The sequence below is a fragment of the Embiotoca jacksoni genome, unplaced genomic scaffold (genome assembly GCF_022577435.1).
Source record: "Embiotoca jacksoni isolate LCO1_2020_lvr unplaced genomic scaffold, fEmbJac1.0.p SCAF_30, whole genome shotgun sequence".
Classification (NCBI taxonomy): domain Eukaryota; kingdom Metazoa; phylum Chordata; class Actinopteri; family Embiotocidae; genus Embiotoca; species Embiotoca jacksoni.
Window position 1 is genome coordinate 5,425,355 of NW_027185382.1, and position 13,644 is coordinate 5,438,998.

Sequence of the window (13,644 nt, forward strand, 5' to 3'; positions counted from 1 at the left end):
GCAAGTTAGGAATAATTTAACAGGAAATGCAATAAATCAAACTTCTTGTTTTCAGAATAAAAACAAAACGTCACTTTTCTGCTGCATATTGAACAAACGTCTGTACATGACAATAACATAGTTTTTACACATTATTTAACAACTAACATTTTCATGCAGCTGTTTGAAAAGCGTGTTTTTACATTAAAACATTTAAATGAACTAACACGTCTTTACATGTATCTGAAACAATTAACAAACTACTTTTACTGTTTTTCGCATCTAATTGTGTTAATTTTCAAATACTTTCTGGTAAAATTGTCGATCCTCGTGAGATTTGGAGATATATCTTTGTACCTTCTTAAAATGTTTAACAGTCACGCAGAATACACACAAACACACTTTTAAAAAGCTCCTGCATTTTGGTATAATATTATAATAATATTTTGTACATGTTGTCCGCCAACGAGAATATGTGAACATATTTTTGTATTGGATTGTAAATGTAATAGATAAATATATATATATTTATATATATTGTTTGCATATGATTAAAAATATCTAGAGTAAAATTCTCAAAGAAATCTCTCCTCCTTTATCACCACCAATACCATATTTAGGTTAACGTAATATAAATATAAATAATAATAAACTGTTGTGATAAGTTAAACTTGGTGTATTTGGTCACTTTTAGTTTTGAGACTTTCAGTACATTTGGCTTCAGTACTTTTTCTTACGATTTTGAACGCAGGATTTTTACTTGCGACTGAATATGTTTCTACTTAAAGTGAAATATCTGAACGCTTTTACTTTTGTCGCCGGTGTATTTTATTTTGAAGGCTGGAAGCGGAAGTAGTTCGTCGTTTGTTTGTGAATCCACGCGGCTCTCCGGTCTGCAGCTCCGGACCAGCTCCGCTCCGGTCCCGGTGAGCAGAACCAGCTGTTTTCAGTCCTGCTTAATCCAACGTTTGTGTTTGTTTGTTTGTTTGTTTGTTTGTTGACGTGAAAACAAATTAAAATTTCAGTTTAATTTTCAGCGACAGCGCGAGGGCTCCGAGCGAAGCTAATGCTAAAGCTAGGTCAACCTCGGGACATTTACTGTCGTCATACGTCACGTCGTACGTCACGTCGTACGTCACGTTTTAGGACGTTGACGCAGTTTATTAGAAACATCAAGAAGAAAAAAACAAACTGATCCAAAATGTGTTATTTGGTGTAACTTGTGGACAGAAACATCCTGAGGCCTCGTTTATTGGACATCAGAAGACTGACGTCACCGTCAAACGTCCACAAAATGACACGTGCTGCAACATTTAAAACTTATTTTTATATTTCAGAAGTTCCCAACATGTGGAGGAGAAGACGATGATGTCACCGGGCAGAAGGACTTTTTCTCTTTTAAGAGGCTGGACTGGAGACCAGCGAGCCTGGTCCTGGTCCCGGTCCTGGTCCAGGTTCAGGTCCTTTTCCAGGTCCAGGTCCAGGTCCTGGTCCAGGTCCTGGTCCAGGTCCTGGTCCGGCTCCAGCAGCAGCTGCCTCTTCACGGACTCTGACAGCAGCGGCGCGGGGCTGGTCCTCCGGTCCCGGTCCACTGATGTGTACCAGAACCTGGCTCTGGAGGACTGGATCGACGCCCACGTGGACCTGCAGCAGCGCAGCATCCTGCTGCTGTGGAGGAACCGGCCCGCCGTGGTCATCGGACGCCACCAGAACCCCTGGACCGAGTGCAACCTGCCAGCCATGAGGGTTTTGGGGATCCCTCTGGCCCGCCGGCGGAGCGGCGGCGGGACGGTGTACCACGACCTCGGGAACCTCAACTTGACCTTCTTCGCCTCCAGGAAGGAGTACGACCGGCCGAGGAACCTGAAGGTCGTCACGGAGACGCTGAGGCGTCTGAGACCGGGCCTGAACGTCCGGGCCACGGACAGACTGGACATCCTCCTGGACGAACGCTACAAGATCTCCGGTACGGAGGAATCCATGTTGGTGTTCTTATTTATGTTTATTTTGTGCTGTTTATCGTGTTTTTATTCTGTTTTATTTTGTTGACATGTTTGTTTCAGTATTTAGTTTTGTTTGTGTTGTTTAACTGTGTTTCATACTGTTGCGTTACTGTTTTTTTTACGTGTTATTGTTTATGTTGTGTTTATATTTGTCTTAATGTTCGTTATGTTATTGTTTATGTTGTTATGATGTTTATATTTGTCTTAATGTTCGTTATGTTGTTGTTTATGTTGTTATGATGTTTATATTTGTCTTAATGTTCATTATGTTGTTGTTTATGTTGTTATGATGTTTATATTTGTCTTAATATTCGTTATGTTGTTGTTTATGTTGTTATGATGTTTATATTTGTCTTAATATTCGTTATGTTGTTGTTTATGCTGTCTGGGTTTCATTTTTATGATGTTTGTTTATGGTGTTGTGTTCGTCATTGTTTACATGTTATCGTTTGTTTGTGTTTAAGTAACAATGCAGTTTTAACTGTATCGTTGTTTATGATGTTTATATTGCACCCTGTTTTCACATTATTGTTTGTGTTGTTGTTTATGTTGTTTACTGTTTCTCTGTGCTGGTGTTGTTGTTGTTATTGTTTACAGGCACTGCATCCAGACTAAGCAGGAAGTCGTCCTACCACCACTGCACCTTGCTTCACTCTGCTGATCGCTCTACCCTCTCCACCGTGCTCCGCCCCTCCTGCCCTGGTATCCATAGCAACGCCACGCCCAGTATCCCTTCGCTAGTGGCCAACCTGATAGACCACGCCCCTTCTCTGCAGTGGGAGGAGCTCCTGGAGGCGCTGGTGGACCAGTACAACACAGGTACGAGAACCTCCGATGTGACGGCATCTTCAGTGGAACCGCCTGCACCTGATTCTATTGTGTTCTACTGTGTTTCCACGGCGACCTCAGAGTTCGGCCTGAGTTCTGCGGCGGCCCTCGTCGACCCGACGGACGAGTCTGCGTTTCCCGGTCTGGGCGGCGTGGCGGCGGAGCTGCGCGGCTGGGACTGGACCTTCGGTAGGACGCCTAAATTCAGCGTCCAGACGCTGCTGCAGCTCACGGACGACCGGCCGCCGGCTCGCTGCTCCGCTCGGCTGCACGTGGAGGTGAAGAGCGGGCGCGTCGAGAGCTGCGAGCTGGACGTCCCAACCGACTGGCTTCCCGCGCCGCTGAGCGGCGAGCTGAGCGACGCGCTGCTCGGAGAGAAGTTCTGTCCGCACGGAGCGGCCGCCGTCGTCGCAGCGCTGCTGCGGTCGGAGAGCGGCCGGCGGCGCGTACGACTGCGCAACCTCTGCGATGCCGTACTGTCGGCGATGGGCTGACACGAGCTCCGCCCGATGACCTGCTGCTGCCTCCTGCTGGCTGCGCAGGTCATTACAGCCACAGCAGGAACACAGCAGCTGAACACGGAGGACATCACGAACTCCAACCGACACGCAAACAGCAACGAAGAAAAAGGAACGAAAATATTTGATCGTGTCGGAAACGATTGATTGTTTTATCAGAAAAATATTCATCACGTTTTCCTGGAAGCTCAGATATTTTCTCATTTATGAAAATATGAACTATTTTGTCGTTACCTCGAACTCGAAAAACAAATACAGAAAAAGAAGCAAAAATTTGGTTCGAAAAATCTGTTTTCTTTCTTTTTTTTTCTCTTGTTAATTTAAAAAATATTCCAATATTCAGTTTTCAGTTCCTCTTTTAAAAAATAATTACAGATGACAAACATTTATTTATTTTTTATGGAAGCCAACCATCCAGGTGAAAATGCTTCTTTATAAATAAATTTAAAAAATCTGATAATAAAACATATTGATGATGTAATCTGTGATTACATGATCAGAAAACAAACAACAAATATTCTTTCTGAATACATAAAAAAAACAAAATCGGACAACAAGCAGCAGCTGACAATATAATGAGAACACAGGAAAACTCAATATTATAATATATGTCATTTTTATTTTGTTTTATGAATATTAAATTTGTCCATAAATCACAAACATTATCGTTTTTTAGGTGATACCATTTTGAACATTTTTATCCCGTATTTATAATCAATAATTTCTAATCACTTACATGGACAAGTCAACATTTTCGGACGCATGCGCAAAACTCCCGAATTGAGCCATGCCTGCTGCTGGGAAGGAAGAAACAGAGTAAGAGGTGTCACTCTGATATTCTTTCCAGAGACCGAACGCTGGTTTTTTTGTTGTTGTTTTTAGAAACAAAAGAAATATAACATTGCAGCTACAAATCAGACCCACTTTCACAATTATTTGTAAGAATAAAGTAGAAATAGAAGAAGGTTAGTATGAAGGTGACGTATATTAAGACTGCTTCATATGTAGAACACATTTAAAAAACAAGTACTGGATTTTAAAGAAATTGCATACATTTTTACTGTATATACTATTGTTCACTGACATTCAGTGTCTCTAAATCGATCTATAATCCATCAATCAATTATGTTTACAATGTTCAAATTTTAACGATTAAAAAAAAGAAATCCCGTTTCCATGACAACTGCAGCGCACACGGGACCTTCGGGAGATCGAGCGAAAAAAGCAGCGGAGTGAGTCCTCACCGGGTGCGTCAGGCAATAAACGATCTTTGTCCGCCGAGAGCCGTCGTGTGCGTCGGCCAGCGGAGAACGAAGCTATTGTCGAACCGCAGCGGCACAATGGGGAAGAAACAGAAGAAATCCGGAGAGGACAGGTAGGAAGGACACCACCTGCCGCCTCACGTCACCTGTCCACACCGACACCGAGCACCGGGGAACTTACCGGCCCCGTTAAAACCCCCGAACCGGCCCGTTTTCCCGCTGCTCACACTGTTAGCTTCGCGGCTAGCAGATGCTAACCACGCGTCAGAGCAGCGGGAGCAGGTGATCCTTTCAGAGCCTGATAATCAATCATATCGATCACCGAGGAGCAGCGGGCCGACACCTGACCCCGGGGCCGACACCTGCTCCCCGGGGTCAGGTGCAGCTGCTCGTCGCTGACTGGCCACCGACTCGGACCTTTTCAATCAGCCCCGTTAGCCGCGTTAGCTCCCGTGAAGCCGGGTGGTGTTAGCTCGCTCCTCCAGCCTGACGGTGTTGACCCGCTGACAGCCCCGAGGACCGCCTCGTGCTCCGCCTCGTGCTCCGTTTACCTGTGACTGCACACCTGCTGGTCGATGCTCGGAGGAGCGCGAGGCTGAGCTAGCTGTTAGCATGCTCCCCTGACCGCAGGTAACGGTGGCTGACGTCACTCGGGTACCAGCGGACTCACCTGAGCAGCTGTGACGCGACACGACAGGTGGCGCACCGGAGCCCACCTTTGTTATTCAACCCGTGGACTCATCAAACACACACCTCTGCAGGAACGTAAAGATGACGTCAGCAGACCGTCAGGTGTCTGTTTATTCAAAGGTTTTTTTATTGGTCACGTGATGAGTTCTTTAACTTCTAAACAACAGTCTGATAAATTAAAGGACTCGTTCATTGTCTTGGTGTCTGGTGGGACATCCCCCGCTGGCCGGATGTGAGACGCTCACCACAAGTTAGAAATAAAAGCATCAAATATTTCAGTCTAAATGTTCTCGGACGGATCAATGAAACTCTGACCGTCCAAGAGCTTCACACTCAAAACAGTTTATTCACATCTTACATCTGGATCGGAGACAGATGTCCACGTACTGTAATTCCTCTAACTGACAGAAGGGGGCGACACCGGTTTACCACCGCGGGCTCAAATGAAGAAACTGGTGTTCGGATTATTGTTGTCACGTTATTTTAGTTTGTGTTTTATTTCTGGGATTCTTTGAGACTTTTTGTGTCGTTGTTTTTGTCTTTGTTTTGCGATCACATCACATTTTGTAGTTGTTGTTGTTTTTGTCTCTTGTTGTTTTAACCAATTGCCGAGGTCGTTGTGAGGACCTGATCAATGTGCAGCACGCGTCCGTCGGTAGATCTGATCACGGATGAAGTCGTAGATGACGAGTTCTCGTGAGCGATCGTTGCAGCTGTGATGTCAGAGAGAGGAAACGGGCTGTCAGCTGGTTTGGTGTCAGAGGGGCTGATGGGAAATAAAAGGAAGTGAAGAGTCAGCAGTTCGTATTGTTGTGGCACAAAGAGGGAGGACCTCCGTGTCCGAACGTGGGACCGGGTTTCAGGCGGGTATTGATCCGTCACTGATCAGCTGTTATTGATCTCTGCTCAGTGCCAAAGACGACGGCGTCGACATTGACGCTCTGGCGGCGGAGATCGAAGGAGCCGGAGCCTCCAAGGAGCCGAAAGGGAAGAAGAAGAAGAAAGGAGCCAAGAAGGATGACTTTGAGTACGACACTGCACCTCCTTCATCTCCTCCTCTTCCTTCATCTTCATCTCGTCCTCTTTCATCTCCTCCTTCCTCTTCATCTCCTTCTCCTCCTCCATCTCCTCCTCCTCCTTTCTGTTTCCCCCTAAAGCTGTAACTGTCTGTTCTCCTCCTGCAGCGAGGACGACATCCTGAAGGAGCTGGAGGAGCTGTCCATGGAGACGCAGGGAGGCAAGGCCAAGGTAAGCACACCTGAGCGACTCCTCCCTCACCTCCTGAGGTGAGAGGGGGCGGAGCTTGAGTCCATTTAAACCAGTTAGTTTATTGATTATTTTAAAGAATCAGTCACATTTGTTTTCACTGTTGGTTTGATGTATTTTTATAAAAAAAAATCAAGTTAACAAACTGAAATCTGACTTTAAAAAGGTGTCATTTAAATGTTATTCAATATTAATTCTCGTGAGTGATTTTTCTCTTGATTTCTTGCTTTGGTTTATTTTATTAAAGAAAAAAAGTAAAGCGGTAAAAAAGTAACTTTAAACTTGTTTTTGTAGTTCTGGTCACGTGAAGTGCCGTCATGGTTTCATGTGTTCAGAGTTCAGGTTGAACGTTTCGTTAAATGTTTGAAGAGTCTCGGTCACTTCAGAGAAAACTCAGGAGGTTGTTTGATCCTGTGCAGAAAGCAGACACCACAGAAGAAGTGGAGAGCGTGGAGCCTCCCAGACCAGAGAAGAAGAAGACCAGGAAAGGGAAGAAAGGCGGAGCCTTCCCCGAGGATGAGGAGGGCGATGAAGGCCGGGCGGATGAAGAGAGTAACGGAGAGCATAGAGACAAGAAGAAGGTGAGACGAGAAGTCGTTTGAATAAAGTCTGATTAAAGTGATGAATAAATATCTCCTCACCACCGATGTGCTCCTCCTGCAGGCGCCTCCTGCGGCTCCGCCCTCCGACGACGACGAAGACGACGACAGCGGCTCGTGTTCTCGCCTCAAAACCAAAGGAGGAAAGAAAGGAGACAAAAAACCGTCCGTGTCCGACGAAGACGAGGACGGAGGAGTGACGAAGGGACGAGGAGCGAAGGAGGATGAGTCCGAAGACGAGGAGGACTTCACCTTCAGGAGAGACAAGAAGAAGAAGAACAAAGGGAAGGCTGAGGAGGAAGAGGAGGCGCAAGAGGAGGAGGAGGAGGGGGAGGAGGCGGGAGGCTTCAAGATGAAGACGGCGGCGCAGAAGAAGGCGGAAAAGAAAGAGCGGGACAAGAAGAAGAAGGAGGAGGAGAGGATGAAGCAGAAGAAGATGAAGGAGAAGGAGGGCGGGGCCGAGGCGAAGAAGGAGCCAGAGAAGACCATAACTGAGGCCACGCCCCCTCAGACGGCGCCACCTGCAGCTGTGACGGAGGAACAGGAAGGTGTGGAGGCAGCAGCGGAGGGTAAGACACCATCGATCAGAGGCTCCTCCCCCCTAATGACATCACACAGGTCGTGAGCTCTGTTTCTTCTTCTGCAGAGGAGGCCGAGGGCGACAAGAAGAAGAAAGACAAGAAGAAGAAGAAGGGGGAGAAGGAGAAGGAGGAGAAGAAGAAGGGACCCAGCAAGGCCACAGTGAAGGCCATGCAGGAGGCCCTGGCCAAGATGAAGGAGGTGGGGCATTGTGGGTAATGTAGTCACAGGGTTAAAGCTGGAGTCTGGGTACTGATGTTTGTGTTTGTAGGAGGAGGAGCAAGCAAAGAGGGAGGATGAGGAGCGTCTGAAGCGGCTGGAGGAGCTGGAGCAGGAGCGCCTGGAGCAGGAGCGCCTTGAGCAGGAGCGCAAGGAGAAGAAGAAGCAGAAGGAGAAGGAGAGGAAGGAGCGGCTGAAGAAGGAGGGGAAGCTGCTGACCAAGACCCAGAGGGAAGCCCGAGCTCGGGCCGAGGCCACGCTCAAGATGCTGCAGGCTCAGGGTGAGAGGGCGCAGTGAGCGGGGTGGCCTGCGGGGGGCGCTGCACATTTTAACCAGGTCAAATCAGTGGGGCGGCTTTAACCTGTGTGTCTGTGCAGGTGTTGAAGTGCCATCCAAAGACTCGATGCCAAAGAAGAAGCCCGTTTATATGGACAAGAGGAAGAAGAAGCAGCCCACCGTCCAAACTCCTGAAGGTACGGCTGCTGCTGAGACGTGGCCCCGCCTCCACCGGGACATTGCCCCGCCTCCACCGGGACATTGCCCTGCCTCCGATGGTCCTTCAAAATAAAACACGCTTTTGTTTCTCCTTTCCAGAAACCTCAGAGGTCACGTCGCCCGCCTCTGAGACTCCGGAGCCTGTTGCCATGGAAACTGAGGCTCAGACGCCGGCAGCTGAACCAGGTGAGGGTGGCAGGTGTATGGGAGCAGGAGGGGGAGGAGGAGGAGGAGGAGGAGAAGGAGGAGGAAGGTGGTCAGAAGTTGAATCAGTGTGTTTCCTCTGTGCAGAGGTGAAGCCAGACGCTGCGGTGGACGACTGGGAGGCCATCGCCAGCGATGAGGAGAAAGGTACCGACCTGTTTTGTGAATTGTTGGCAGCAGCGAGTGTCCGATTCGAATCGTGCTTTTATTTTGTTTGATATTTGATTTCACGGAAATAAAAGCTGCCAGAAGTCGCAGAGGTATTAAAACTTTATCACCTCTCATTGTGTCAGAGCTGAAGAAAGTCCACATCGAGGTGAAGGAGGACACCACCGCTCGGACCGCCGCCAGCGAGGACGACGAAGAGGAGGACGACGAGGAAGAAGATGACGACGATGAGGAGGAAGATGAGGAAAGCGAGGAAGACGGCGGGGGGGGGAAGGGGGCGCCGCCGACTAGTCAGGGGAAGAGGAGAGCCGCGAGCGAGGACGAGAGCAGCGACAGCGACGACGACGACGGGAGGACGAAGGAGGAGCGACTGTACGACCGAGCCAAGAGGAGGATAGAGGTGAGACGCTGGAAACACGGAGGAGGGAGACCTCTTCTCCTTCTGACCCGTCTCCGACTGACCGGCTCTGTGTGTCTCCATAGAAACGCAGAGTGGAGAACATAAAGAACACCAACCTGGACAAGCTGAGAGCGCCGGTGGTGTGTGTGCTCGGACACGTCGACACGGGGAAGACCAAGATCCTCGACAAGGTAACGTCTACCAGCTGTTTACTGTTTACAGACTGGTTGCAGACTGTTTACAGACTGTTTACAGACTGTTGACTGTTTACAGACTGTTTACCGGTTGTTGTTGTTTGTTTGTTTGTGTGCAGCTCCGACACACCCACGTTCAGGACGGCGAGGCCGGAGGTATCACTCAGCAGATCGGAGCCACGAACGTCCCGTTGGAGACGATCGAGGAGCAGACCAAGATGGTTAAAAATGTACGAGGTCTCACTCTGTCAGATCAAATGAAGCTGATGCTTTTCTGTTTTTTAACCTGAGCGCTGTTTGTGCAGTTCGAGAAAGAAAACCTGAAGATCCCCGGCATGCTGATCATCGACACACCTGGACACGAGTCCTTCAGGTAATACACTGTCCTCAGTCATCTGTCTCACAACCACCTGTCTCACAACCACCTGTCTCACAGTCACCTGTCCGTCTCTGTCTCCACAGTAACCTGAGGAACCGAGGCAGCTCTCTGTGCGACATCGCCATCCTGGTGGTGGACATCATGCACGGCCTCGAGCCGCAGACGCTGGAGTCCATCAACCTGCTGAAGGAGAAGAAGTGTCCCTTCATCGTCGCCCTCAACAAGGTCTGCCAGCTGCTCGCCACCTGCCGCCACCTTCTTCTTCTTCTTCTCCTGCTTGATTTCTGACGGGTTGTTGTTGTTTTGCTGGTCGTCAGATCGACCGTCTGTACGACTGGAAGAAGAGTCCGGATACCGACGTCGTGGCCACGCTGAAGAAGCAGAAGAAGAACACCAAAGACGAGTTCGACGAGAGAGCCAAGACCATCATCGTGGAGTTCGCTCAGCAGGTGTCAATCATTACATCATCGCTCACCAGCCAATCACAGCACATCGATTCATTTACAAGATAAAACGGTCATTTTTTGAGCCTCGAGGAACGTCACTGAGCATCGTTCTTGTTTGTTGTTATTCTTCAGGGTCTGAACGCGGCCTTGTTCTACGAGAATAAAGACCCCCGGACGTTTGTGTCGTTGGTTCCTACCTCGGCGCACAGCGGCGACGGGATGGGAAACCTCATCGCGCTGCTGGTGGAGCTCACTCAGACCATGTTAGCCCGCCGGCTAGCCCACTGTGACGAGCTGCGAGCTCAGGTCATGGAGGTGAGCGTTTGTTTTGGACTCTTCGATCTTCACGCCGGCTCCGCGGTCGGGCCGATCCCTCCTGACGGACTCTGTGTGTTCAGGTGAAAGCGCTGCCCGGGATGGGAACCACGATAGACGTCATCCTGATTAACGGACGTCTGCGGGAAGGAGAGACCATCATCGTCGCGGGCGTGGAGGGACCAATCATCACGCAGATCAGAGGCCTGCTGCTGCCTCCTCCTCTGAAGGAGCTCCGAGTCAAGGTATGCAACAGGAAACTCCTTTTATTTCAAAATAAGAGCAGCAAACGTGCACAAAACTTCCCGTATGACTCTTGAAACACAAGCGGCTTCCCGCATCACGTGGATCGTTTCGATTGACGGATGTATTGACTGTTTGTCGACTGCAGACCCAGTACGAGAAGCACAAGGAGGTGTCGACGTCTCAGGGCGTGAAGATTCTGGGTAAAGACCTGGAGAAGGCGTTGGCGGGGCTCCCCCTGCTGGTGGCTCACAGGGACGACGAGATCCCCGTCCTGAGGGTGAGAATCAACAGAGACTGTACTGGTCCTCTGAGACGCCCGGTTCACTGACAGCTTCTGTTTCCAGGATGAACTGGTGCGGGAGCTCAAACAGACGCTGAGCTCCATCAAGCTGGAGGAGAAGGGAGTCTACGTCCAGGCCTCCACCCTCGGGTCTCTGGAGGCGCTGCTGGAGTTCCTCCGGACCTCCAAAGTCCCCGTGAGTGCCCGAATCTTTACCTGTCTGTCTGACTGCTCACCTGTCTGTCTGCTCACCTGTCTGCCTGTCTACCCGTGTGTTTCCCTGCAGTATGCCGGCATCAACATCGGTCCAGTTCACAAGAGGGATGTGATGAAGGCGTCGGCCATGTTGGAGCACGACCTGCAGTACGTCCCCCGTCCACTAAACAAACACGTAAACGCAAACAAAACGGCATCAACAATTTAATCAACGCACACAATCTGATCCACGTTGATATTCTGATGGATGAGATGAAGCGATGTGTCACTGACGACGTTCCTGAGGACATTTTGTCTGACGGTTGTTTGTTTGCGTCGGCAGGTACGCGGTCATCCTGGCGTTCGACGTGAAGGTGGAGCGGGAGAGTCAGGAGATGGCGGACAGCCTGGGCGTTCGCATCTTCTCGGCCGAGATCATCTACCACCTGTTCGACGCGTTCACCAAGTACAGGGAGGACTACAAGAAGGCCAAGCAGGACGAGTTCAAGTAGGAAACCTCGCTCGATTGCGCCACCTACTGGCAACAGGAAACGACATGTTTGATGCTTTCCCGTGCTTCTTCTAGCAGGTTGATCACATCCACCTCAAACTGTCAGAATAGTGCCACATAGTGGACACAGGAAGTGATCGAAAATACAACACAGTCAGGCACACCACGCAGGACACGACCAGCTAGCGCCCCCTAATGTTGACCAGCAACCACTAAAACCACAAGAAAAGAGGACCCGTGATTGATCCCTGAGGAACTCCGAACCTCATTTCAGCTCATAAAAAGTTTTCTGACTTCTTGAAATACTTTTAATTTTGAATTGTGTGTTTTTCAGGAATATCGCCGTGTTCCCCGTGAAGCTGCGAGTTCTTCCTCAGTTCGTCTTTAACTCCAGAGATCCCATCGTGATGGGCGTCACCGTGGAGGCCGGAGTCCTGAAACAGGGGACGCCGCTCTGCGTCCCCACCAAAGGGGTGTGTGTGTGTGTGTATGTGTGTGTGTGTGTGTGTGTGTGTGTGTGTGTGTTTGATTCTGTAAACGGTGGAAATGAACTCAGTTAAATGTGTGTGTGCTTTCAGTTCGTGGACATCGGCGTGGTCACCAGCATCGAGATGAACCACAAGTCCGTCGACAGCGCCAAGAAGGGCCAGGAGATCTGCGTGAAGATCGAGCCCATCCCCGGGGAGTCGCCCAAGATGTACGGCCGCCATTTTGAAGCCACTGACCTCATGGTCAGCAAGGTGAGGACGGGGAGGGGGGGGGGGGTCGATGGTGAGAGGAGAGGACGTGGAGCCTCGCTGGTTGGAAATAAACAGTTTTATTTTGAAAGTCTTACTTCGTGCCGTGATACTTTCAGCAGAACTTCTGTTGATGATGTTTTTACGGAAAAATCTCAGAAAGCTGCTCCAAATATTATATTACATTAATTATGAATTACTTCCTGTTTGGATTCGTTTTCATGACAGTTTACACAATAAATTCTCATTTAGTGTCAGAATCAGGTTTATTTGAGGCCGTCTTGATGCAGACGTGGATGAAGTGTGACGTCTCATCCGTCTTCTCTTTGACTTACATCCTGCCGGTCTGTTGGTTTCAGATCACGCGGGCGTCCATCGACGCGCTGAAGAACTGGTTCAGAGACGAGATGCAGAAGTCCGACTGGCAGCTGATCATGGAGCTGAAGAAGACCTTCGAGATCATCTGAGGGACCTGAAACACACTCGCACACACAACAACACTCACACTTCCTCCCATCAGACGACGGGCGGCAGCAGAGGGACAAATATAAATTAAAAATAAAAACAGAGAAGAGGTGTTTTTCTGAGAAACGAACAGTTTTTTCCACTGTTGTAAACAGTGATAGTTTAGACTCATTTCACACTCAGTATTCCAACGTGCCTGTTTCTTCAGCATCAACGTGTTGTTACGATTTTTCTTCTTCTCTGCTCTGATTTGTGGCTGCTGCTTCGTGTCCCAGGCTCCGCCCTCTTCCTCCCCGGACTGAGACTTAACGAGCTTAACGAGGTCAGCGAGTCAGCAGAGCCAGTATTCACCGGAACAGGTGGGATTGATTGAGGAGGAATCAGTGATTTCTTTCTTTTTTTTTTCTTTTTTTTTTAATTTTCCCTTTGGTTTTTGTTTTTGTTTTTTTGTTTTTCCTTGGAACAGCAGCGGCGTCGACTTTACAGACTTTGAACAGTTGACTTTTGACTTTGCTGTGCGGTTTGGGAGCCATGTTGGAGGGGAGGGGGGAGTGTGGGTTGGAGGGGTGAATGGAAAAAAAAGAAGATTTTAATCTGTTTTGGCTGCCACTGCTGATGTAATAAATTCACGTGATCGTGATGAAACGTGCAGATTGTGAGTTTTC

General features: G+C 49.0%; 2 protein-coding genes across 3 annotated transcripts; both read left to right on the forward strand.

Annotated features, from left to right (window-relative positions):
* Positions 1-847: 847 nt before the first annotated feature.
* Positions 848-3,615, forward strand: lipt1 (lipoyltransferase 1). 2 transcript variants are annotated; one of them, XM_069163806.1, is made up of 4 exons: positions 848-905; positions 1,317-1,945; positions 2,580-2,801; positions 2,892-3,615. In XM_069163806.1, the coding sequence occupies exons 2-4, from the start codon at positions 1,345-1,347 to the stop codon at positions 3,302-3,304; spliced, it is 1,236 nt and encodes a 411-aa protein (XP_069019907.1). In that variant the 5' UTR covers positions 848-905; positions 1,317-1,344; the 3' UTR covers positions 3,305-3,615. The 2 variants fall into 2 exon arrangements, with proteins under 2 accessions (XP_069019907.1, XP_069019908.1); XM_069163807.1 differs by having other exon boundaries at positions 853-905; positions 1,320-1,945.
* Positions 3,616-4,577: 962 nt separating this feature from the next.
* Positions 4,578-13,630, forward strand: eif5b (eukaryotic translation initiation factor 5B). The gene is made up of 25 exons (XM_069163805.1): positions 4,578-4,703; positions 6,191-6,307; positions 6,465-6,528; positions 6,966-7,127; positions 7,210-7,714; positions 7,792-7,925; positions 7,996-8,224; positions 8,322-8,417; positions 8,539-8,625; positions 8,731-8,790; positions 8,937-9,211; positions 9,295-9,402; positions 9,525-9,635; positions 9,711-9,778; positions 9,868-10,009; positions 10,102-10,233; positions 10,363-10,545; positions 10,629-10,790; positions 10,937-11,068; positions 11,136-11,267; positions 11,358-11,434; positions 11,610-11,774; positions 12,112-12,250; positions 12,356-12,517; positions 12,874-13,630. The coding sequence occupies exons 1-25, from the start codon at positions 4,669-4,671 to the stop codon at positions 12,979-12,981; spliced, it is 3,585 nt and encodes a 1,194-aa protein (XP_069019906.1). The 5' UTR covers positions 4,578-4,668; the 3' UTR covers positions 12,982-13,630.
* Positions 13,631-13,644: the final 14 nt, after the last annotated feature.

What these genes read in the sequence shown, in the direction of transcription:
- eif5b (XM_069163805.1), top strand. Translation starts at nt 4,669, where the DNA reads ATGGGGAAGAAACAGAAGAAATCCGGAGAGGACAG. An exon ending in GCCAAGAAGGATGACTTTGA is followed by an intron (nt 6,308 to 6,464) that starts GTACGACACTGC and finishes CTCCTCCTGCAG; the next exon opens with CGAGGACGACATCCTGAAGG. An exon ending in TGTGGAGGCAGCAGCGGAGG is followed by an intron (nt 7,715 to 7,791) that starts GTAAGACACCAT and finishes CTTCTTCTGCAG; the next exon opens with AGGAGGCCGAGGGCGACAAG.
- lipt1 (XM_069163806.1), top strand. Translation starts at nt 1,345, where the DNA reads ATGATGTCACCGGGCAGAAGGACTTTTTCTCTTTTAAGAGGCTGGACT. An exon ending in CGAACGCTACAAGATCTCCG is followed by an intron (nt 1,946 to 2,579) that starts GTACGGAGGAAT and finishes TATTGTTTACAG; the next exon opens with GCACTGCATCCAGACTAAGC. An exon ending in GGTGGACCAGTACAACACAG is followed by an intron (nt 2,802 to 2,891) that starts GTACGAGAACCT and finishes CGGCGACCTCAG; the next exon opens with AGTTCGGCCTGAGTTCTGCG.